This window comes from Neomonachus schauinslandi, chromosome 12 (genome assembly GCF_002201575.2).
Source record: "Neomonachus schauinslandi chromosome 12, ASM220157v2, whole genome shotgun sequence".
NCBI lineage: Eukaryota > Metazoa > Chordata > Mammalia > Carnivora > Phocidae > Neomonachus > Neomonachus schauinslandi.
Genome location: NC_058414.1, coordinates 57,578,905 through 57,604,039, shown reverse-complemented (window position 1 = coordinate 57,604,039; position 25,135 = coordinate 57,578,905). Strand labels below are relative to the sequence as shown.

The window sequence follows — 25,135 nt, the reverse complement described above, 5'->3', positions numbered from 1 at the left end:
CGCCGCCGCCGCCGCCGCCGCCGCCGCCGCCGCTGCAGCGGCCGCGGCGGCGTCGTCCTCAGGAGGGCCCGGCCCCGCGGGCCCGGCGGGCGCCGAGGCAGCCAAGCAGTGCAGTCCCTGCTCGGCGGCGGCGCAGAGCTCGTCGGGGCCCGCGGCGCTGCCCTACGGCTATTTCGGCAGCGGCTACTACCCGTGCGCCCGCATGGGCCCGCACCCCAACGCCATCAAGTCGTGCGCGCAGCCCGCCTCGGCCGCCGCGGCTGCCGCCGCCTTCGCGGACAAGTACATGGATACCGCCGGCCCGGCGGCCGAGGAGTTCAGCTCCCGCGCTAAGGAGTTCGCCTTCTACCACCAGGGCTACGCGCCCGGGCCTTACCACCACCATCAGCCCGTGCCTGGCTACCTGGATATGCCGGTGGTGCCCGGCCTCGGGGGCCCCGGCGAGTCGCGCCACGAGCCCCTGGGTCTTCCCATGGAAAGCTACCAGCCCTGGGCGCTGCCCAACGGCTGGAACGGCCAAATGTACTGCCCCAAAGAGCAGGCGCAGCCTCCCCACCTCTGGAAGTCCACTCTGCCCGGTAAATGGCGCCCCCTTCTCAACCCCGGTCCTCCGGCTCTGCTCCAGCTTCTCTGCCGCTCGCTCCCGGGTCACCCTCCTGGCCCTCTACTCTCCCCCGCTGGCCTGTCCCGGGGGCGCTGCACCCCGGGGCGCCCGACCCCGGCTGGCTGGCGCGGCCCGCACTGCCCTTGAGTTGGGCTGGCTCCTCGCTCTTCCTGGGTGAGGGATGGCTGGGAAGAAGCTTTTGAGGACTCTGGCTGGCTCCCTTCTCCCTCTGCGCCCCGCCCTCCCCAGCCCTTGACATCGACTTAAGGATGGAAAATTGACCTGGAAACGGTTTCCCAAACTGCCCGTATTCGCTCTCTCTCTCTCTCAAAAAAAAAAAATGGCTTCAGTGTAGAAGCATCAAGTGTTGGGGCTTGGGGTATACAGAGAGGAGTCAGGCATAGCAGAGTTGTCCCCTGAGTCTGGCGCTAAGGTGTGGGCCGCTGGGCCAGGCGATCAAGAGAACCCAGGGTGCTGTGCGGACAACGTAGCCCGGTTGGGGTGGTCATTGGGGCCCTAGGCGATTTCATTTCGGTGCAGAACTAACCACCCTCCCCACCGACCCTCCAGGTTGTAGCAGAAGCCTGGATTGTGCAATGCGTGGCAAAGGGCAGCTGGGCGCTGCAAGGGGGGTGGCTCAGATAGAGCTGTCGCCTGTGTCTTAGCCTGGGTGTGATCCCTGTGTAACTTGCCTTCTTCCCTATCTTCCAGACGTGGTCTCTCATCCCTCAGACGCCGGCTCCTACAGGCGGGGGAGAAAGAAGCGCGTCCCTTACACCAAGGTGCAATTAAAAGAACTCGAGCGGGAATATGCTACAAACAAATTCATTACCAAGGACAAACGGAGGCGGATATCAGCCACGACAAATCTCTCTGAGCGGCAGGTTACAATCTGGTTCCAGAATAGGAGGGTCAAAGAGAAAAAAGTCATCAACAAACTGAAGACCACTAGTTAATGGATTAAAAATGGAGCGAGAGGGCAACTTGAAGAAATGCTTCAGAACTGGTTGCTTTGCCCAGATAATGAACATAATGCTTAATAATAATAATTGAAGAATGAGAAAGAGAAAGAGAAAGACACTGGCATTTTGCTTTCCTAAGGGGGATCTCTTTCTCCTTGGTGGAATCTACAACTCTTTTAAAACTTTAAGAAAAGGTAAAGACTTCCAGTTGTCCCGCCAACCCCACCAGACCGTTAAATGACAAACTCTAGAGTCAAACGTCAACCCCCAAATATGCAATTTCAGATAAGTTACACATTTACTGAAATCTTGTAAGTATTTATGTGACCATAATATTTCAGGATACTGTGTTATATGGTAATAATCCAAAAGTTGGTTACAAAAGCAAGAGGCTGTTGTAAACATCTGTTTGTCCTTGGGTCGCCATTGCCATCCCCTCTGCATGTTAAGTGACTGCTCAGGTAAATCTTAGTGAAATTCCTACCATTGTTGTATATTCTGCAAAACATCTTATGTAAAGACTTAGAAAGGGAGAGAGAAGAAGGTACTGAAATAATGATCTTGGGCAATTTACAATGAAGAAAGAGAGAGAAAGCTTTTCCAAGGATCATTTGTCTTGGTAGTAAATACAACCAGCTGAGCCTTTGAGGCTACAAGGAAACCCCAGGTTGGGAATGTCCTTCTGACAATAATTTTAAATTGCTTATAACAAGCATATTTTGTGGCATTTGGATTATATTTTCTGCTTGATATAATTTACTTTCCAAAGAATTTAATAATTTTTAAAAAATATTTAAAGCATCAGATGTTTCATAGAATTCCCTTTATCAGATCTCCTGAGAGGTCCACCCCAACATGGTGAACTTTGGTTTGAAGAGAATTCATGTTTCATTTAAATTGGTATTTCCAAATATTTACTAAACATTTTGCTAGAGAGTAATTTTGCTTTTTTATTTTTTAGAAAACTCAGAGCGGAAATCCATTCCCCCCGAAACATTTAGATGTTTACATTCTATATTTTGATCTATTAGGGATTAGTATTTTTTCCTTGTTTATTGTGTTATAAGACTGCATAAGGAAGTTTAGGGATTCATCTTTATAGCACATTTTTAATCAAGCAGTTATTTCAACCAGCACATTCATTTTGTTCACATTCACTATAAAATGCTATCTTGTAAATAAAGACATTCAGCACACTGTGAAAATGTATTTGTGCACCTGCTTTTCAAACATTTCTACTAAAAATAATAATTAAAAAGAACCTTAGACCTGTAGATAGTGATATAGAAGTATTAATTATGGTAATAAAATAGTCACTGCCATTAAAATCTGAAGGAAATACTCATTATTTTCCAAGCTAAATGTGCACTGCACAGAAAGAAAAGGAGCGGGTTTGTCCTATACAAACCAAGGATCATTCTATTCTATTATTATTCAGCCCTTTTTTTTTCACTACAAATTTTTTAAATAAAAGGAGAAATCCCTCATAACTAAAATCTTAAAATTTGGATAAGTGCTTCAGGAGAGTTAAAGTGTTAAGCATTCTGAAAAGGAGAAAGAAGAAAGGAGGAAGGGATAGTATAAATTCCCAGGCTCACTGTGGAAAATGAAAACCAGTTGTTTAGTATCAGTGATGCCCAGGCTGTAGTATTTTAAAATCTGCTATTGGATCTGCATGTGTCTGAAAGGGCAGGTTTTGATATTTGTTGAAATGACAGGACTAGGAAAGGCCTTAAACCTTGACCTTGACGAAAAAAGACAATTTGTGACCTTGACTTTTGACAGCTCATGAATTGGCCTCGGCTGGATTAGTAGATCAAGGGCGCCACCTCGCGTTGACAAGCTTCCTTGTAATTCTTCAGCTTCAAGGGAATCAAAAGGTCTTACCTCCTTGACTCCTTGTTTTAGAGATTTAGTACTCATTTCTTTGGCTCCAGATGGAACAAATTTGAATATATGTAAGTTATACATGTGCCTGTATATATGTGAATATATATTATATATGTGTATACATGTATACTTTGCATATTGGTGCTCGTGTGTGCTTGTATATATATTTGTAGAATCTGTACAGATATAGGATCACTAATTACTGATGATCCAAGATGTTGTAATTTAAGGTGATTTCTAGAGTTGAGGTACAAAATGTACTTTACATGATGAAGTTTTGCTCCTTTTCTTTAATGGCCAAGTTTGATTTGTCTTCACAGTCCTTGTTCTGCCTCAGATTTCTGCAGATCTGCTTTAAAGCTGTACATTTTTGTTACAGTCTAAAGGTGTTCTTAAATAACCATTCTTTCCTGGCCCTCACCCTCCAAGGTGGTCTACCATCCTAATTAGAGCTATAGGGGAGTCTATACGGCAAATAAAAAGTTTCAGATGCCTTGCTAACTCTAGAGTTCTAGAGTTACATTTCAGAAATTCAAAGAAACTCACCTCTTAAGAGGTCAGTATGGAGAGCTTAAAGATCTCATAGCTACAAAATGACCATAATACGGATGCAGAAGGAGAGTTATCCTGGATAGCTCAGAGCCGAGTGCTGCTCCTGGGTGGTGCGTGCAATCTTATACTGGAGCTTGTGAGGCTGCCGTTTGATTTGTGGAAGAAATAGATACAGATAGTATTAACAGTCACCATCAAAACTATAATAAATATTATATCTACTACTTACTGACCCCCAACAACACATCAGTTACTGTGTTTAGAGTGATAAATAATACATATGTACATTTTATATTTAATATACACATAGGGTAATGTGTTTTTGTCAAATCCATGCTATGCATGTATATATATGTTGGTGGAACCAGGAGCCTTAGGATGCAGAATTTTGAGATGAGGTCAATTTTATCTTTATGTTAGAGGAAAGTAATTGTGAATCAAAAAACCATATTTATCGGTTTATGGAAAGAAATACTGGTTGGTTAGAAACCTGGCTGACGGAAACCTCCCCGACCTGAAGACTTAGAGCTTCTTTATAGGTGGAGAATTATAGAATCTCTAAAGCTGTCTCAGAAACAGCATGGTCTTGAAAACATACATATGGAATGGTCTTGTGAAGTGCAATCCAATTTTGCTGTCCTGAAAGTGGATTTTCACTCCACTTGTGGAAACAAATGAAAATGATGCTTCAGATCAAGCTCCCCACATCGTGTGCCCCAGCACTCCCTTTCTAAATGAGCTGCCATCAAGCCAAAGTAACAACTTTCTCCCCAAATGTTTAAAGTGGTGGAAAATCCCCTCAAAGCTGGGTCATACTGTGTGTTTACGGAACAGCTCCAAAGGGGACTCTTCTGTTGACGGGGGATATTTTTCTTTAGATGTAAGAAATATTCTGAGCTTCAGGCCTAGGAAGGAGGCCAACAGCAGCTCTGCAGCCGGAATACCGCCCCTTCCACAACCCATCGCAGGAACTCTGGGTAAAGTAGTAGTTTTCTTTTCTTTTCTTTTCTTTTTTTTCCCCCCTCTCTTCAATTTTTGAAACTAATGACAGAAGACATGTCAGGGTTTTTTTGTGGGGTTTTTTTCCCCCCTGTTCTAAAATGGTAGTTGATAATGGCGATCTTACCGAACTCCCCTCTTATTTAAAATTCCCATGGATCTACCAGATAACCTGAGGCAAGCATGGATTATGAGGGCTCCCTAATGCCCAAATAGCAATTAGCCTAAACCTTTAGAAAAAAAGATATCCAGGAGGACTCCAGCCACCATATAAGAATAATAACACCGGACACCAGGATAGTGTTGTTGAATAGCTTATTCAATTTTTTTTTTTCCTAAAAGGGAAACCTTTTCTGAACAAGACATTGTAAATATGGAAACAGCTAGACACCGTTTTCATCTATTAAATTTGCAAAGATTTTTAATTCTGTAGTGGCCTACCATTTTAAAAATTGTAAATGTGGGACTTAAAAAAAAAAAACACTTTTCCCATATGCTCTTAATTCTGTCAAATTTATTAAGGTATTTGAAGTGGATGATTGTAAAATGTCACTTTGCATTTAACTACTATTTATGCCTGATGCAGAACTGAAGCCATCCGCTTAAATTGTTAAAAAAAAAAAGAAAGAAAGAAAGAAGCGATGATTTTTAAAGAAAGGGAGGGAAGAAAATTATTCTTTTTTAAAAAAAAATTAACCTAATTTAAGTGTTTTCTTAAAAATTCACGAGGCAGTGAAATTCAGCTGAGGGTGATACGAATGTGTGCGGGTAGTCAGTGACACAGATTTCACCGTATAATATATGTGCAGATTACACCCCGCTGCGTGGGCTTGGAGGACTCGGTGAAGATGCGGCGTCTCGCTTCCTCTCTACGAATTCCGAAGTTTCGGAGCGGAGACGATCGCTGTCCCGGACTGCTAAGCCCCAGACCTGGTGGGCTGAGAGGCGCCCTTCCGGATTTGCGGACCTCTACGCGAGAGACGCTAGGGGCTTCCTGATTTATGCGCATTCCTTTAAAGTTGATCGAATGCGTGTCAGCAGCCCAAGACCCGGAGAATCAGAGAAATGTGCAGCGAGTAGCTCACATCCCATTTTTCATAAGCAGTGATGTAGCGTTATCCAAGCGGTCTGGGGAGATTTATGCCTAGGTTTTAGGACCCGCACACAATAATTAAGTTTTCAACTGCTAGGCCGCCGGGTAAATAACAGCCGGCCTCACTCTTTATGAAAACACCCACTTTCTGATCGGCTGCTTCGACCCTCGCACATCTACCCAGCGCCGCCGAATGCCTGCGAGGTGTTTGCTATTTTTAATTTGATTTTAAAGGGAAGAGAAAAGACGCCGGCACAGAAAAATCCCTCCACCGAAGCAGCTAAGGCCTTGTCACAGCTGACTTCATTTTTTCCCGGCTCCGTCGCGCCGCTGAAGGCTGGATGCCCCGGGCAGAAAGCATTACAACGGCCTCTCCGAGACGCTCGACCCTTCGCGGGCGGCGGTGCGCGGCGCGGGGCTCGCCCTGAGTGCGGGGCCGTGGACGAGCAGGAGAAGCGCTGCTGCGGACTCCGAGCGCCTGCTCCCCGGGGGGCAGAGGCGAGGCTCGAAATCCTCCATGCTTCTAAAGGAACCCTCTACTCAAAATGGAGGCTCAAACCCTTCCAGAGCCGGCCTAGCTCGGAAGGCTTGCGTGTGAAAGGAGGAGTGCCGCAGAGCGCTTGGCCGAGGTCAAGGCGCCGGACCCCCCGGCCCGCGCCAGGCGGACTCTGGAGGGCCCGGCCGGGCACCCGCGCCGGGGAGTCGCCCCGCAGCTGCAGGCTGACGTCACGGTCGCCCGAGAGCGGGCCTTCGCGGGCCTCTCTAGGCGTTGATGAGGACAAGCCGATTGAAACGAATGTTTTGTGCGGGTGCCCGCTTCTCCGCCCCGCCCCGCCCTCCCCAAGAGAATAATCGGGTATTTAATCTCTCCCGGTCCTAATTCTTGGCAGCGTGGAAGGTGGTTTGCACGGGAAATAAAACTTGACAGGAGCATTTTCTCCAAAAGGGGTTCTGAGACGGGCTGAAAAGAAACCGTGTTTTTGTTTTTCTCTACCAAATACTTCCGCTTTCTGAACCCCGGGCCGAGGGTGGGGTGACATCCGAGGGAGCAGAGAGCGAGCTGGGCACGCAGGACAACGCGGTGCACCCGAATCGGGGCGCTCCAGGCAGCCCCGGGTCTCCGCCTGGGCCTGGGCCGGGAAGCAGCCTCGGGCCTCGCTGCGCCCAGCGCTCTGCGGCTCGGCTCCGCCCGGCCATAGGCCCGGCGCCGCCCGCAACCCGACGCCAGGACCCCGCTCCCGGGAAGCTGGCTCCCAAAGTAATACCCTGGCATTGGCTACGGGCGGCTGGGCTCAAATGAGAGAAGGAGGCGCTGGGGAGGGTCTTGGACCGCTTGGCTTTAGCCCTGAGCCTTTTAGCCAAGGGGAGTTGGGGACCAGAGCTCGCAAAGGAGGTGGTGAGAGCACTGCTGGGGGCTTTGTTTCGGCTGCGGGTCTGCAGCTATTGCACAAAATGGAGGGGGGCGAGGGGGTGAGCGGCGAAGCTTGCGTGGGTTGTCCGGGCTGCTATTGGGTGGGAGAAGCTGGAGACAGTAGAATCCCCCTCCCGGCAGCTCAGAGAGCGCCCTCCCCTCGCGCCGCAAAGGTCAAGTCCTCCGCACCGTGGCTGCCTTCGCGGTCAGGGCCGCGGCGGACGCAGGAAGCCGCAGGACCCACACTTGGCCGGCTGCATGCAGGTTCTGATAGCCCGGGTTCTCGGACTGGAGGCGGCGGTCCTTTCCTGGCTTCCAACTTCGTCGCTCCCAGCCCGACTGAAAAGGAGTTCCCGCAGCCAGGGTTGGCCCAGGCTATGTCCCCGTCGAGTCCTGGAAGAGCGGGTCCAGGAGACTTCGGAGCCTGAGGAGGCCTAGCCCCGAAGAGAGGCAGAGCCTGCAAGCTCAGGAGAGCGGATGTGGCTGGATCAGAGCTCTGGGCTCCGGCAGAAACAAGGGACCCGCAGGGCCTGTGGGCCAGCAGGGCCAGGAATAGGATAGGGGAGCAAGGACTCTGCTGCGAACCTCTCTTAAGGTCCTTGAGTCCAGGTACGCTCTTTCAAGTGCAAGCTGATGCTTTGTGCACTTTGATGCTCTTCTTCTCCTGCCTAAAATCTGGGCCAAGAAGTGAGGTGCACTCTGCCAAAGGTAAAAATCCCTGACGCCGGGGGGCCCCCCCCAAACCCATTCACTGTGTTCTGGCGGCGTGGGAGCCCCTGCCCTCTGCCCAAAGCTTGCCTGCAGCAGGTCACACATCAGACGCAATGATAAACAAATAACTTTCATGAGGTCTGCCCTGAGCTTATTGCCCCAGGTGAATCAAAGAGGCCCTGCAAAGGATTTCATCTTTTTTTTTTTTCCACAAAAGACACAAAAGCTGGGCTTTATCCCTAGAGCTGCATGGGTGAGCAGGGCCTTGAGGGGACACTAGCTGGAGGAACTGTGCATGGATAGGTGCCATCACAGAACTGCCTGGAAGGGCATGTAGGGGAGACTCCTAGGGCAGGGTTGGGATGGGCATGGGCTAGCTCTTTTCAAGTACGGAATGTGAACCATGGATCGCCGCCCGAGTAGAAACAGAGGAGCCTGGGGAACTGCCCTAAGAGGCAGCTGGAGCTTGGGGCATGGAGGCTTCCTGCGAGCCACAGTTGAGGGCCAGGGCTGCCCTTCTGGTTGGGCCGTCCCCTTTTGTCCTCTTTATTGCAGATACCCTTGGCTGGAGAAACCCGTTTGAGCCGAAGTTTCAGGGAGAATGGACAGCAGACGCCGAGAGCCAGGGCTTTGTCCTTTAAAGTTTCCCATACTCCATTTGTTCCCATTTGATAAGGGGGGGGGGTTATAATGAATCTACAATAATAAAAATAAAAATAGTTCTTCTCAAAGGAAGTAACTCTCTCCCATCAGTTTGGGACCCACTAAACTAAATATAACCAGATCGCTTGGGTGTCTAAAACCCTCAACTGAGCCCTATGCCCCACTCTTCAGTGGCCAGGGGGAGGATGTGGACTTCTTCAGATGTTTAGGGGCCTTGGAGGATTGAATCTCTGAGTCAGATGAGAACCAACCGTAAGGCCAAGTTCAAGGCATTACCTGTTCCTGTGCTATAGGGAAGTGTAGAGGAGCTTCTGGACAGGAGGGTGCCTTGCCAAGCCAAGGGGATAATGAGCTAACCCCTGCCTCCATCTAGTAGTGAAGAGAGAGTCTCCTAATATTTCATTGTAGCCTCAGGGCCACCTCTGGACAGCGCCTGGAAATGTGATAGACTGGCCATGATCTGCCGATAGACTGTTCCCTGAGAACAAATACTGGAGATGTCTTGGCCTCTCACAAACAACCCGTTACCCAGAATCACCATGGAGGACAGATGCACCTCCAGACACCTCCCACCTGGAAGGAGACAGCCCCCAAATAAAAGCCTGGCCTCCAACCCTAGGAAAGACTCTGTGGCTGTTTTTACCTTGGGCCACCAGTTGCCTTTTGCACCTGTGTGCAGTATGGTCACTGGGGTTGAAATAGTTTTCAATGGAGCTTTCTAGAAATAGATGTGACATTTAGGGACCGAGGTTGCTAGGGGCTCAGTCCAACAAGAATAGGGAAAAAAAAAATTGGTGCCCTAAGTGATCCATAGATAAATGACTATAGATCTCTGCAAGTGAGTTTTGGTTTGTCCAGTGAGCCTGACCCTTCCCAGGCTGGCTGCCATCCAGGAGCTAGGTCCCAAGAAGAGAAGAAGGGAGTACTGGGGAGAGAGGGGAGAGAGAAAAAGGACATGGTAGAGCCTTGGGATGGAGTGTTCAGAAGAATGAGGTAAGAGATCGAGTTCAGACCCCTGGTGGAGGCCTAAACTGGTGGTGGTGGGGGGTCCAGGAACCTAACAGTCCTCCTTCTCTGTGCTTGAGGACTGGGTGCCCTCAGTTCTTGCTCAGCCTAGGAGGGGTATCAGAAAAGGCAGGAGGCTGCAGAAGGGGAGACTCTGCTGGAAAGAGGAGGACAGGGAGACAGGTGAGCAGGGGCTGCCGGGAGACAGGATCAGCTAAGGAGGGAATGTGGTGAGCGCGCAGCCTGGTATTGGCATTCACACTACTGACTACATGCAGAGCAGTCAAGAGGCTGCAAGTGCAGGCATTGGGGACTTCAGATTCTCAGAGTTGGGGGTCAATGAGCTGGTCCCAGTGCCCAAGCTGGCACCAAAGAGGAAAGAGGGCAGCCCAGCAGCAGTGCCACTTGGGGTTGGGAACCCAGAGTCTGGAGTTACTCCCTGCCCACTGCTCTGTTTCTCCCTTGGAGTGAGCAGGTGTTAAGCTGCCTATCAAGTGACAGTCCTTTCAGCTCATGGCCCTCAAATGACTGCGCTGGAAACGCCCCCAGCATGACAACCCCCGGTGGAAAAGCTTCACGTCGCCCTGGTGCGCACCGACTGCACCAAGGCTACCCGGCCTGGGCACCGCCAGCAGGCACCCTTCGGCTACAAGAAGAAGTAGAGGCGGCAGTGCTGGGCAGAGGCACCTGGACGCAATTTATTCCAGTATCTTGCCTGGGAAGGTGGGTGGGGCGCAGGACGCAGGAATCATCCCCACCAGGGCCCACTCAGCCGCAGCAAGGAGGATCCGGGAGGTACTGCCGAACCCCTCAAACTCCCCCCTCCCCCATTTAGGGCCAAATCAAACGGAGCCTTGCGAAGGCTTGGTCTGCTTTGCTGAGCAAATCGCCTTGTTAGCCGTTTCCACTTGACAGGGCGGGCTCGGGAGCCATCCTTCTCCTCTCCGGGTGGCCGTCTCCAAACGCTGCTTGGGGAGCGAAAGGGCCCGGCCCTGCGAGGGCTGCCTAGACCTTGAAGTTTGGAAAAACAACAAGAAGAGATTGAAAAGGCTCCCTCCCTTCTCCACAGACACACATGAACCGTCAGGCCGCCACCACTTCCTGCCTTTGTTTTTCTTCCTCCAGAACATTTTTGGCCTTTTGCATTAGCTGCCGTGGGGTTCTGGGTTGAGGATAAAAGGAAATACATGCTGGAGACTGTTTTCTGGAGATGGCCCCGCGCTGTGGAGCTCCGGAGAAAGGACAGTTCATGGGCAACCAGCTGCCAGGGCCAATGTCCTAGCCTTGCCCACTCAATCTCTTCAAGAAATACAACTCGGATGTGGCTTTCCAGGGTGGCCTTAGCACCCGTCAGGTCTTCCCTGAGCCGGGTGGGCTCCCTTCAGCTGTTGGGCCTCCTGCAAAGCGGAAGAGTCAGTTAGGCTCAGAGCAAAGTCAAAACCAAGGAGCTGCAGTTCTTCCTCCCCGGCTTCCCCAGATTTGATCTGATCCTCAGATCTGCGACCACCCCCAACTACACACCCCCCATGCAAACCTTCACTCTGCCAGTGTATTCCGGGCAAGAGGGCCAGGAGCGGACAAAGCTGGGAACAGTGCGAAGCCTTGGGGATCGGAGCACCCCCTCCTGTCTCTGCTGGGGAAGTAAAAGCATTCGCCACTCCAGGCGTTTTCTCTTCTCCTGCCATCAAAAGCCTTTCCCTCCATCCATCTTCATCGCAGCACCCCCACACACCCTCTTCCAGGCTGCGTGCCCCTCCTGGCACCCCGCATTGGTACAGCCTTCTGAACTGCCCTGCCGACCGCTTTGGGACAGCCTTCCTCCAGCCTAGCCTTTCCTCAGAAATTTGTCTTTGTCTCCTGCAGACACCCATGGGATCCAGACTTGCTGGCACCCTCTCGGCTTGGCTCTCAAGGACATGGGAGGCATTGATCATGCAGAACAGCATATACCCCCATACTGACCTTTCTGCCGGGACCCCCTCTCCCTGGCACCTAGGGGAAAACCGATCTAGTTAGGAGAGGGGCTGCATGCAGCTGGGGGAGGCAGCTTGGCGTCCCCCCGCAGGCGGGCCACCGCAGCCGGTCTGCTCAGGCACAAGCTGAAGTTGACTGCCAAAACTGCTATAAAACCCCAGGTCTGTCTAGAACTGTTTTCGGTTCTCCTAGACGCCCCCGGGTTCAATTATAGTCTTAAAAGCCCTAATACAAGTGCAAGAATTTGTTTGCCTTCACCCAGGGGCGGGGCAAGCCCCGAAATGGTGGCGCCTTTGTTATGGCAAAGTCACTGAAACCCCTCAAGCATTCCTTTTGTTCGAGGGTCGGGGTGGCGGGGACTGGGTGGGCTGCCGGGAGATAGTTTGGGAGAGCCAAAATCAAGCCAGGGAACAGCTCAGATACTACTGTTCGCAAACCTCTCCCTCTCCCTTTTATATTCTGTCTCCAAGAAAGAGATGCTGTGGAGAAATAAATATTTTGCCTTGTTGGTCACTGCTGGAAATCGAAGTTTTCTCGCTGCAGGGCAATCCCGTAACTGTGATTCCCAGCTTTAGGAGATCTCAGGCTGCCCTTCCCCAGCAACCTTCTTTCCCACCAGACCTTCTCACCCACACCGCTGATGCCCTCTGCACAAGCCACAGTGGACAAATACGTCAAGCTGAAGACGCACAAATAATTTTAAGTTCAACTCTCAGGGATTCAAGGGATATGAAAGTTCTTGAAGCAAATCCTGAATAAAGAGTTCATTAAACCAATGTGCCCGAGTAGTTTGATTTGTGATAAGAAACCCTTGTAAAGGAAGGGGGTAGGAGCCACATAAACATTAATGCTAATAAATTAGTTTACTCCACTGCAGAGTAATTACTTGATATTATTGATATTTACAGCGGGTATTCAAACGCAATGGTGGGCCATCATTTGGAGAAAATACATAATGAGAATAGTTCTTTTCCAGTGCAATACATGATTAGATTTGTTATTGAGTCAGTTACAGTCAGCTCAGCAATAAATAAATAAATCGATGTTGACACTTAAATACCAAAGATCTTAGAGTTTATACTCTAAATCTCCCCAAGATATATAAATACCTTCAGCTATTTCCTGGATGGGGAAAGGGAAAAGGTTATCCTTTTTCATTTTTCGACTTTCCTTCAGCGACATCCAGCTCCTTCCAAGAAGATAGGTGTGGGGAGGGCTCTGGGCCCCTCCCAGTTGCCGGTCCTGCTTAGCTGCTCTATGCCCTCTTCTTTCACTTCTCCCAAACGTTGATCATCCAATCCTGCAGGATGGCAAGCCCTTTTCACCATCTTAATTTTTTTCTTTCCTTTTCCCAAGAAAGCTAGTCTCCTACTAGCAGCTATGACCCCTGTCTCTATCTTTGGCTCAAACCTAGCCTTTTCAGGGCGTTCTCGTCACCCACAGTGCCAGGAGTTGGGGAAGCATGGCTCTTTTCTTCAGCATTATGTTCCTTCTGTGGGATGAGTAGCAGAAAAGGCGCCCAGCCTCTGAGTTTCTTTCTGCTTGCACATCACTGGCTCTCACGCTTTGCAAGGAAGGAGAGGAGGCGGGTTACCCCTTTCTCAGCCACAGCTCCCTGGCCCTAGCCTCCTTCCTTCTCACTGCCCTCACTCTCCTTCAACTCTGCAGCTCTGCTGGCGGCCTGGTGGGCCCCCGGAAGGTGCAGCATACCCAGGAAAGGCTCCTCGGATGTCAGCGCCTCTAAGCAGCCCATGGCTCGCCTCAACTGCGTGGTTTCCCGAGTCCTCAGCTCCAGAAGACCAGGCGGGCGTGCACAGTGGCGCAGCCCCCACGCGTCTGGCTCCGCTGAGTGACTCCGACCCCCGGCAGGCAGCGAGGAGGAAGGGGTTTCTTCAAGGGCAAGGGGTGGAGTGAAGAGGCCGGCGGGGAGGATGAAGTGGAGGTGGATCCCGGGTAAGACGAAGGCCCTTCCGGGACCTGCAGATGCCTGACAAACCGCGGGGGAAGCCGCCCTGGTTGTTGGCGGTTTAGGGACGGAAGGCACTAAAGCGCTTCGGAAGTGACCATGAATGCGAGCGTGTAATCAAGTCACCGTGCAAATTGGGCAAGCCACGAGGCAGGCACATCCACGGCTGCGAACCCTGGCCCCGAAGGGGTCCGGCCAGAGTCGGAGACAGAGGTGGTTCCCAGAGCAAGCTTGTGGGAGGGGGATAGCGAAGGAGGTGCGAACGCGAGCCTCCAGGAGAATAGATCCCAGGGCCGCGCACCGGCCACGCAGCGACGAGCTCCCACCCGGCCACCCCCAGCCTGGGGCATCCCTCACCCGGGGAGTGATGGGTGGCAGGAGTTGAGCTCTCTCACCGCCCTCGGCGCACTTGAGGGCCAGGACCGTGCCGCTGAGCACAAGCGAGTGGCATGGGGCGCACCTCAGCCTCGCCGCGCGCCGGGAGGCCCCCCAGCCAACATGAGTTACACCGGCGATTACGTGCTTTCGGTGAGAACACCGAGTGACGATCTGTTGCTTCCCCTGAGGTGGCTACAAAGAAAGGAAGCCGGGGAGGGGGGGGGGGAAGGAAAGGGGGAAAAAAAAAAAAAGGCCCGGACCAGCTTGCAGCTTGTCAATTTCAACATCGGGTCACATGACCAGCACCTCCCTGCTAAGGATGGGGATAGATTTCCACGTCAGCTTACGTCTCCAAATTTCTACTTCACGGATCCGCTTCAAAGAGGCAGCTGCAGTGGAGAATCATGTTAAGCTCGGCTACTGCGGAGAGCCCAAGGTAGCCCAATGATGGATTTTGATGAGCGTGGTCCCTGCTCCTCTAACATGTATTTGCCAAGTTGTACTTACTACGTCTCGGGTCCAGATTTCTCCAGCCTCCCTTCTTTTCTGCCCCAGACCCCGTCTTCGCGCCCAATGACATACTCCTACTCTTCCAACCTGCCCCAGGTCCAACCCGTACGCGAAGTGACCTTCAGAGAGTACGCCATTGAGCCCGCCACTAAATGGCACCCCCGCGGCAATCTGGCTCACTGCTACTCCGCGGAGGAGCTCGTGCACAGAGACTGCCTGCAGGCGCCCAGCGCGGCCGGCGTGCCTGGCGACGTGCTGGCCAAGAGCTCGGCCAACGTCTACCACCACCCCACCCCCGCCGTCTCGTCCAATTTCTATAGCACCGTGGGCAGGAACGGCGTCCTGCCACAGGCTTTCGACCAGTTTTTCGAGACGGCCTACGGCACCCCAGAAAACCTCGCCTCCTCCGACTACCCCGGGGACAAGAGCGCCGAGAAGGGGCCCCCAGCGGCCGCAGCGACCTCCGCGGCGGCGGCGGCGGCGGCGGCAGCGGCCACGGGCACGGGCACGCCCGCAACTTCAAGTTCGGACGGTGGCGGCGGCGGCTGCCGGGAGGCGGCGGCGGCGGCGGCGGCGGCGGAGGAGGAGAAGGAGCGGCGACGGCGCCCTGAGAGCAGCAGCAGCCCTGAGTCGTCTTCCGGCCACACTGAGGACAAGGCCGGCGGCTCCAGTACGTATAAAGGCAGCGCCCTGCGCTTTATGAAAGGGGAGTTGGAAATCTAGCGCAGCACCGCTGTTAAATTTTTATATGCTGTTTTATAAGCATATAAGGTTTATGAAGGGCCTTTAGGTTTCCCCCAACAAAACTTTGTTATAAAAGGCGGGATCACGTGGCGAGTGCTGAAATTGGCCGTGAAATACCCACCGGCCAAGGCATGCCTGCAAAAAAAAAAAAAAAACAAAAACCACACACACAACTCCCTTTTTCCCTTTTTTCCCTTCTCAGTCCCAAGCCCAGCAGCTCGACCCTGCTCGGGGCCAGCTCGGGCTGGGGAGCCGGAGGTGGGCGCCTGTAAATTCCCCCTGCAAGGGCTCCGGGAGCCTTTGATAGCGAGGTAATCCGGAGATTTTTATAAAAGCCATGTGTTGCGCCGGGACTCCAGTCCCGGCCGGGATTCAAAGGCGTCGCTGTTTAACGATGGCGCTAGGAGCGTGTTTAACGGATAAAATAGCCTGCTTAGCTCGAGCAATATATTAAAAGAAACAAATTAAGCCAAAGCTGGCCTTTTTATCCAAAGGAAGCCATTTTCCTCTGGCGCGGTGGCAATTACGTGCCGCCTTCTGTCCCACTGCATGTTACTCACAATTGTTATTCATTCTGTCAAAAGCGGGGTTTTTTTTCCCTCTCGGTCCTGTGAAGTTTTATTGAAAAGGGGGGCAAGTCGAGCCTGCCCGCAGCTTTAGGAAACCCCTCTTCCCTCCACGCTATCTAAAACAGCACCCCTGGCCAGCCGGGTGTTGTGGGGGGGGGGCAGGATGGCTGTGTGGCCTTGGTGCTCAGGGAGGGCCCGTGGTAGGGGGCTTCCGCTGCCACCTCCTCAGCTCGCGGAAGCCAGGAGGCTGGTCAAGGAGGCAGGAGCTGGTGGCCAGGACTCAGGCTGACAAAGACCCGGCAGCGGCCTCAGATGCTAACGAGGGCCGAGTCACGGCCGCAGCCGGGAAAGGCTGGGCCTGGGGTCGACTTTACTGCCTCGGGAACCGGGAACCGGCCGCCCAGGTGCTGGAAGGTGAAACGTCCGCGGGCGGTTGTTTGTTTAGTCTGGCCGGGCTGGAGGCAGCCGGCGACCCCCTCTCGGCGGCTTTAAAAGCCGCTTCTGAGGCCCCAGCCTGCCCGCCTGTTGCTGAAGGAGCCCTCCTTTCTGCTCTGTGGGCAGTGTGAGCAGCTTCCCTGGGGGCCTATCTAGGGAGCTGGCTTTTATCTGGGGCTGAGTCTCCGCCTGCAGCCTGTCCCCAGCGGGCAGTAGGAGACTGAAGGCAGGGGATGGAGGGGACCCTGATGGGGCTAGGACAGGGCCTCCAGTCCCATGGGCCAGCCCTTTTCCTCCACTCGGGGTTCTGGGATGGATTGCAGCCCCCACACCTGGCTCACTCCCTGCTTCTTTCTCCCTCCACAGGTGGCCAACGCACCAGAAAAAAGCGTTGCCCCTACACCAAGTACCAGATCCGGGAGCTGGAGCGGGAGTTCTTCTTCAGTGTGTACATCAACAAAGAAAAGCGCCTGCAGTTGTCTCGCATGCTCAACCTCACCGACCGTCAAGTCAAAATCTGGTTTCAGAACAGGAGAATGAAGGAAAAAAAAATTAACAGAGACCGTTTACAGTACTACTCGGCCAACCCGCTCCTCTAAGGCTCCAGCCAGCTGGAATTGGGTGGGGGGCTTGATACACGTGAGATTATATGCAGATTTTGCCCTTGACAAGGTCAAGGCACGTGGTGACTTTTGAAGAAAAGAGATGTGCAAAAGAGGGGAGGCTACACGGAGACAGCCTCTAAGAAGGCGGCCCGGGACTCTCTTGGGCATCTGTGGTTAAGATTCCTAACAAAAATTGGATTTGGAGAGTTGTGCATCAACTAGAATGAATGGTTTGGGACCCCTGGTGGTTCATTCTTGGAGACTGTGGAGCTTTGGGCTGGGTGTGGTCTGCATCAGGACTGGGCCTCCTGCCAAGCGCCCTGGAGACCGACCTGGGCCCAGGACCCTCCACATGGAGCCTGCCCATCCCCAGGACCCCTGCGCCAAGAAGCTATTCAATCTTTAACCCCAGTTCAGCTTGGGGACAGGAGCAGGAGGAAGGGGTGAGGATTCCTAGATGTCTGGAGTGGGGCTGCTTTCCAAAGCCAATGTGAAAGACGGCTGGACTAAGAGGTGGCTATGAGGTGGGAGAGGGCTGCTGATCCTTGAGGGGGGAAAAATCAATTCCAGGTGGCATTAGGGGCTCTCCACCCCTCCTAGCCACTCACCGCACTGTCCGAGGCCGAAGCTTCTAGCAGTAGCCTCCTGCAGCCCACCTAGTTTTTCCTACCGATGAGGGCCTTCTTCCTGGACTGCCACTCAGGCCTAAAGCCTGGTCGCAGAGCAGACCTTTCCCGCTAGCCCCAAGATCTCTGCAGGAAATGCCTGTGGAGTGCGGCAGCCTAGCTAAGTCTCCACCACACTTAAGTGAAGCTTGGGTTTGTTCAGCGGAACAGTGGGCCTGGCCAGCGGTCCCCAGCTATGAGGGGCTTGAGTCCCCAAAACACCCAATCTGGCACCGCACTCTGCCCTTTGCGCCCCAGAACTGAGCTTGGAAGCTTCCAGCAACCTTCCAAGAACTCAAGAGCGTTTGGAATTATTTTAAAAAAATAAATATTATATTATATTATATATATTTCCCTGCAGGAACCAAAGCGAATTTTAAAAGATGCAACGTAAAGAGGGAAAAAGATGATGAAGAGAATATTTAAAGGCTCTATCTGTTTACAGTGTTCCACGGTTAAACTCACTCACTGCTAAAGAATATTTGAATGTACGCTTCATACAGGGATGGTGTTCAAAAGACTTGTAAATAAAAGAACCATAACCTATTTTGTTTGAATACTTTCTAAATTTTGCCATTAGTTGATTTCCTTGGGGTGCTGGAGGGGCGGGAAGGGTGTTAGGAATGATCTTTTTAATTTCTTGCAATGTCTGGAAAACATTAGGGGGATGCTCTGAAGTAGTTTGGCCCTCCAGGGTCTGGAGACCTGAGCTGAGAAAGTCAGGCACCCTCCCACTGAATCTCCTCTGCCTCCCTGTTTTAAGAAGTGTCTGGTGACTCTGTTTGTAACGGGAGTGTTGGCCTGTCCTCCGTTCTCACCCACCACGTATGTCGCAGCATGTACACAGGCGACAGGGCACAAGGAAAATAAAGACTGGAAACTTGAGTACTGGGTTCTGGTGTGACTTTCCTCTTCCTGTTTGCCTTTTACTGCCAAATGTCTGCCCCCCATCACTCCCCCCAAGGGGCAAGTTACCAGGCCCCTGAGGGGGTGGGGAGGTGTCTTAGTCAGGATTTTAACTCCACTAGAAAGCAAGCGTGGGAAGCCAAGGCGACTGGCCAGGTCCTTTGCAGAAGTGGGGGTCCCATGAATGGGGTATTTCAGGACCTGGAATTGGGGGTTTCATCCTTTCAGACTGGAGAGAGGCCTGGGAGAAAGCCCTGGAGCTTGAGGTGGTCAATGAGTTTGATCCCAGGCTGGGCTTGCTCACCTCAGGATTAGGAGGCCTGAAGTGGAACCACTCTAGGGTGCCCTGGGGATCCCCTTAGGAAGACAGAGACCAGTCTGGGTACAAAGAGCAGACTCTCAGGAGGCTCTATGGACACTTTGTCCCAAGCTCCCAGCTGAGGTTGCCTTTTCCCTTTGGGGAAAGAAAGATGCCTGTTTACTCTTTGTTTCCTGCCTTTGAACTTCTGCCTTAAATTTGGACATCACCCATAACCTTGAGGGGCAGGGCGGAAAGGCCAGAGCCTTTTGTTGCCCACCCCCCACCTCTACCCCCACCCTCTCCCCAGCCACCCAGGCAGAGCCAGAGTTGCAGAGAAGATCGAATTTGGAGAGAGGCCCCAGACCCCAGACCCTGCTTTGTTTATTTGTTTGTGTGTTTGTCTAACTGGCGCGACTGGGGAAATCGAGCTCAAAGGGGAATGGGACAGACCCCCCTAGATGAATGTCTAGGTTGATGAACACACACAAGGAGGTGAACAACGACTCTCCTGGGGGCAGGGAGGGGTGGGCAGGGAAGCCCAGGGTTTAAGGAAAGACTTCCTTTGGGACGGTTAAAGATTAACCAAAGTCTTGCAAGTTGCTAGAGAGTGTCTAGCCAGGAGGACTGTTCGCTGGCGGGTGGCGAGCGGGCGCGGGTTTGATTTCTGAGCCCTATAAAAGCCCATCCTCCGATGGCTGTGACAATGTGGTCGTAAACCCGTCCGGGTCCGGCCAATTTGCATATTTGGAATGCGCCGCTATAAACCCGGCTGGGGTTTTGCAGCAATTTCTTAGATGTAAAAATGAGATCTGTTTAGCAGCGAGCTGGGCACATTCTTTCCCTCTGTCTATGCCTAGAGCCTGCTTCCCTCTCCCGGCTCCCGGCTGAAGTTCGGGCCGGGCCTAGTCACTCAGCCGCCACGAGATGGCGCACGTCCGATCAATGTCAAAGCCGCCGGGGAGCCGGGAACCCCAGCGCGATTCTTGGCCTTTGTTCGCTTCTGATACTAAGAGCAGCACGTTACATTATTTCACTTGTCCCGATCCCCTTAGTATCAAAATAAGGGGGGGCTCACCTTCAAGAAGTAATTGGTGTTGTAATTTAAAGCAACGCGCCTTCTCTAGGCCTCGCAGGCGTCGCGCCGCGGAGAAGCCTGCTTGCTGTCCCTTGGCAGTGATTTCGGAAATATGTCAAGGTAAGAGGCCAAAAGTTTAGCAATTTCAGTCTGGCTGAGTCGGGAGTGGGGAGGTGGCCCATGTCAGAGCAGGACTGGGATAAGTGGCTGGGTTTGTGCGCTCCGGGTGACGCTATAGGCGCTCAGCCCACCCCCTCCTTTCTCCCATTGCTCCCTAAGGTTGGAAAGCAGAGGGAGGCCTAAGTGGAAAAGTTGACGATTTTAGCTCCTTGCGCCAGCAATGCACCCAAGGCGACCTTTCAATTTTGTAGAAATATTCAGAATGGGATGAGTCAGGGATGGGGGGCATCCAAGTGAAGGGGTTCTGGCAGTGCCGGGGTGGGGGTTGTGGTGGCAACAAAAAGAGAAAGAGAGAGAGAGAGAAGAGGAGAGAGAGTGAGAGAGATGGCGGTACTGGGGAAAACAAAGTTTCTACTCTAAACAATGAGGTGGTCAGCAACCGTGGCTGCTGAGGCTGTCTTATTCCCTGGGCAGATATCCGGGAGGTCTCTGGTTTTCTACTAGGTGCAGTCTCTAGGTCTGTCCAGCAGCCTGGGGAAAACCTTTGTTCTGAAAAAGGCCAATTCCAAAAAGTCGCATATGATTTTTGAGGCTTCCAGAGAAGCTGTCTTTGCTTATTTGGGATGCACTGCTATAAACCTAGCTGGGGTTTTGCAGTGATTTCTTAGATGTAAATATGAGATATTTTGCAAATATGTGAAAACTGTATTGGTATATACCCATACATTTTCAAAAGCTAGCATGGAGGATAAACTCTGATCACAGTCTCTCCATCAGGGTTGTCACACAACAAGTTTTAAATACTCAGTTCACTTAACGTTTTGGAGGCTAGATTCAAATATCCTCTTTTCTTATGTTTAAGTTTTTATCCCAATATGTTTTCATTAGTTTCTTGAAATCACTATTTTCACAAATATATAGTGCATGGGTGAATGGGGGGAGGGAATCTCAGAGAAAATATGAGTTCCGTGTGTGTGTGTGTGTGTGTGTGTGTGTGTGTAAATCTTGCCTATCAAAAGTCACTAGTCTTTGTTGAGTGTGGGCTCCCAAACTCTGCCAAAATAAGGCAACCACAGGAACCACACCAAGTGGGCACCCGCACCACGCTTTCTGCAGCCTGAGCCTTCCCTAAAATCCCAGAGCCACCTCTGGTTTCAAGGCCAGAGGCAGTTTATTATGGACAAAATTAAGCATATTGTAATTTGGGGAGTGTGTGAAAAGGCCCCAACACTCCCCCATGAGGAGAGAAGGGCCAGTTTAGTGGTTGGATTTAGAGAAAAATTTAAAGCGGGTTGTTTAGGGATAGATTGCACCTGATTAATTCAAAACAGACACAACAAATTTCCCTGGAAATGTTGACATTCTTAAAGATGAACGAGAAAGAACGTCATGGCTTACAAAAAAATTTTCTAACCATACAGTAAATGTGAGAATCAGAGAAGTCCAGATTTTTTGTTAAAGTGGGTATGTGAAAGGAGCGTTTATTTTCCTTCTGTGGGGTCGCAGCCCAACTCCACAACCGGTCAGATAATTCTGAGCCTGGAAAACACTGAGAACGACTTCCAGATACAAACTGTTTACTGGCTATCCCCATCTCTGTACCTAGTATTTTTAAAAGGAAGTGGGGGTTTTGGGTAGTAACAGTTTGTTATTTCTCATCGTTTGCAAGGGCCTGCTCAGAAGGAGGAATCCGCTATCGGGTGAAATGCACCGTGATCCTCGCCAAAGGGCTTATTCCACTTGCCTGGCCTTTACTTGGGCTCCACAGGCACGGGGAGGGTGAGCGTTATTACCCAGGTAGAAATGGATGATATTTACTCCGAAATAAAACGTGGGCCTTGGGGGCTGTACATAACCTCTACACAGGCCTGGTTGAAGGAAGCATGCACCGAGAGCTTTAGGTCAAAGGCATCCTGAGGGGGACAGTGAAATTCAGCTGCTGGGAGGGAGGGTGAAAGGGAGAGAGGGAAAGACCGCAAAGGGGCTAGAGGGAAGACAATATCCAGGAGCCGACCCATGCTGCAACTGAATCGCTTTTCTTAATCTCTGGGGATGGGGGACCTTGAGAAGGCCCTGGCGATCGATAAACCGAATATTCTATTGAGGAAGTTAACACCTCGGTGTTATAGTCTGGGGAGTGCGGAGCCTTGGTGGTGGTGGTGGGGGGGCGCGGTCCGGGATGCTGGGAGCTCCAAGACCAGTTGAAAGGGCAGCAGCATCTAACTTGAGCTTCTGCTGCGTGGATATCTTCTTGTGCGAACCAGCGGCAGCAGGCCGGCTGCGTCCCAGGCCCTGGGGCAGGCTGTCGGTTCGCTCGCAGCTCAGCCAGCCTCGGTGGGGGTGGGGCGGCGGTCTGGGACCAGAGAGGAACTCTTACCCGGGCTTACACACTCTTCATCATCGTCATCTTTTTTTTTTTTTTTAAAGCAAGAAACAGCACAAACTCAACATCCCATTTGGTTTATTGCAAGGGGGAGAAAAGAGATTGGAGAAAAACATTCAGCTTTCCCAAAGGTCAGTGAAGACCCAAGTGCCAATGCCATGGTCTGCAAGGCTGCAGCGGGCTTTCCACCTCCTCTAAGTCCGCCGCCAAGGGGGCCTTCTTAAAGCAGATGCAGTACCAAGCTGGCTTTTGTCACCTTGGTTGGCACCTGTGTGTTCTTGGATCCCATCCCACCTAGAAGCCCATTTGGTCACCCTACAGGGCGCTGACCAGGCTGAGCCTGAGATGCCTACAGCCAGGCACCCGGCTTGTCTTACCAGTCAAACTGGCAGGGTTGCTGAATTCCTGAGAGTTCTGGAACATTCTGGAGGGCCCAAGGAGAAGGCTGTAAGGGGTCTGTGAACTCCTTAAAAATGATGGGTCAAATTGTGGGAATGCCCAGATGTGCATTTTTCACAGGATAAGAATCAGAGCTTGGCCTTAGCTTTTCCAAGCGGGCCTTAACTTTCAAAAAGAAAGATAGGCTTAGATCATTGACTTTCATTTTATTTTCTTAGCTTCTGCCATCTCAAGCATTCTCTCCTATAGCCACGGCTCTTCCCTTCCCAGCCTACAGCCTTGGGAAAGCTGCTTTCTGCTTTTAGTGTGGAGAGGAACCAAATCCTGGCCCAAACGGCCTGCAGGGACTCATTCTCCTCAAGGACTCCTCTCCTGTTCTTGGGCCTTACTTCACACTCTGCAGAGCTTTCTTGATTGGCAAGCACAGTGCTTTGGGGCAAAGCCCCCTTCTCAGGCAGTCCTCAGTTCTGTGGCATTTCCCAGTAGCACGCTGAGTGCAACAGTCCCAATGTGTTCCACCCTCCTGGAGAGCTGGATAAGGACCAAGCCCATCCAGACAGGGGTCCTAGGTTGTCCTGCTCTGAAGCTTTTCCCTATTCAAGTTTGTTGGCCTCTGGGCCTAGCCAGGTTAGAATTTGTCTTGGCCTCGTTCGCCGGAAGGAGGTGGGGAGTGAAGGACAGTTCCTGATCTCTCCACACAGACTTGATTCGGCCGCTGCTGCTACTTAGGCCTCAGGATCTCGTTGGATTGGAGAGAATTGGTTCTCAGACTCTCTCCCCTTCTCCCCCCCGCCCCTTTCCTTTCTCTCCCTCAGCCCTTCTCTCCTTCTTGTCTCGCTCCATCTCCCTCCTCTGTACCCCAGACGCTCGGTCCGCGGAGCCAGTCACCGTGAGGCACAGGCCGGCCGGGTGGAAGGGGCTGGAGCGCAGCGCAAGCCGTGGTACGCCAGCTCTGCAGAGTGGGAAGCGGGGGTGCGGCGGCCCGCGGAGCAGCCACAACAGGCGCAGACCGCAACCGCTTGCATCTCAGAAGCCCGCGTCAGGCCTCTTCCGCCAGCCCTCCCGGGTACTCTCTCTGGGTCTTCTCGGGCTCGGCTTCCTTCTCCGACTAGGTGCACGACGGGAGGAACAAGGCCAAGTGCCTGGCACATCACCCGGGATGCGAGGGTCTTTCCCCGCTGTACGCAGAGGCCTGAGCGCTCTGCTTCTTGGGATCCCGGCGTTCGGCAGCGCCAGTCAAGGCCTCTGCAGGGGCTGGAGCTGGTGCGGCGGGCAGGCCTGGGGCATCCTGGAGAGCTGTGGCCCACAGGCCTGGGGCAAGGCAGCGAGCTCCCGGGCTCCACTGGATCCGGCCGGAAAAGGTATCATTTCCTGAGATACGTATGAGGCCCACACCGGGGCTAGCGCCCTGGGCCAGCAGTTTCCAGTTGACTAAGAGCGCGTCCCTACGGCCAGGGACGAAGGAGGCCCTGGAGTCTACTGAGCAAAGGGCCTGGCCTCCGAACGCTGCTATAAATGGGCCACGAGCCCAGCCCGGCCTTGCCGGGACGGATTTCCTCACCGTGGGTCTCGTTAAAATGCGCACACCGCAGGAGTGAGGGCTGCCCCAGCCGCGGGCTTAGAGGGGAGGGGGGAAGAGGGGAGGGGACGGAGAGGCAGGAGTGTGGTGACACTGGTTCCTGTCATAACCTCCGAGAGCGTGCGAATGCCAAGGCTAAAGGGAGAGCTTGAGGCGAAGGCGTCCATCCGCCGCCCCCTCCTCCAAGTTTCCCCCTCCAAGTCTTGTCTCCGGTCAAACCGAAGACCCTGAAGAGCAATGTTTCTTTCACTTCCCAGAAGCGGCATATGAGCTTGGAAGCTACCCGGGTGATGGGGCTGTGGGGTGCCTGGATCTGGCTGGGACCTCCAAATAGGGGTAGGGCAGTCTTTCAGCCAAGGTTACCAGTTGCTTTTACCAACACCACCCCCCACCCCAGCTTGTTTCAGCTCACCAGGGTCCACCGACAGGAGCTGCAGAGAAAGCAAGCCAGGTGAGCACGCCAAAAGCAAAGATCCTAACTGGATCAACGACTGGCCGAGGGGAATGTAGAGAGATGAGAAGCCATTTTGGGGAAAATTCTGTGTGGGGTGCAAGAAAGAAGTGTCAATAGCCAGCTGCCAGTGAGCGCTGGATCTCGGGACACTCTAAGGGTCTTCTTGGTGGCTTTAGGGCCAG

At 52.4% G+C, this 25,135-nt stretch overlaps 2 protein-coding genes across 2 annotated transcripts in view; both read left to right on the top strand.

Moving 5' to 3' along the window:
• HOXA13 (homeobox A13) overlaps positions 1–4,082 on the top strand; it is a 4,598-nt gene extending 516 nt beyond the window's left edge. Inside the window, exons 2-3 of the mRNA XM_021689544.1 lie at positions 2–578; positions 1,316–4,082. Of these exons, the coding sequence (XP_021545219.1) occupies positions 2–578; positions 1,316–1,560 (822 nt within the window). The 3' untranslated portion in view covers positions 1,561–4,082. The remainder of the gene's footprint in view (position 1; positions 579–1,315) is intronic.
• Positions 4,083–14,652: 10,570 nt separating this feature from the next.
• On the top strand, positions 14,653–17,065 carry HOXA11 (homeobox A11). Its single transcript, XM_021689774.1, has 2 exons — positions 14,653–15,388; positions 16,833–17,065. The coding sequence occupies exons 1-2, from the start codon at positions 14,653–14,655 to the stop codon at positions 17,063–17,065; spliced, it is 969 nt and encodes a 322-aa protein (XP_021545449.1).
• Positions 17,066–25,135: the final 8,070 nt, after the last annotated feature.

Excerpts from the sequence above, each read along its gene's own strand:
- HOXA11 (XM_021689774.1), top strand. The coding sequence starts at position 14,653 with ATGATGGATTTTGATGAGCGTGGTCCCTGCTCCTCTAACATGTATTTG. Across the intron at positions 15,389-16,832 it reads GGACAAGGCCGGCGGCTCCA|GTGGCCAACGCACCAGAAAA; the intron begins GTACGTATAAAG and ends CTCCCTCCACAG.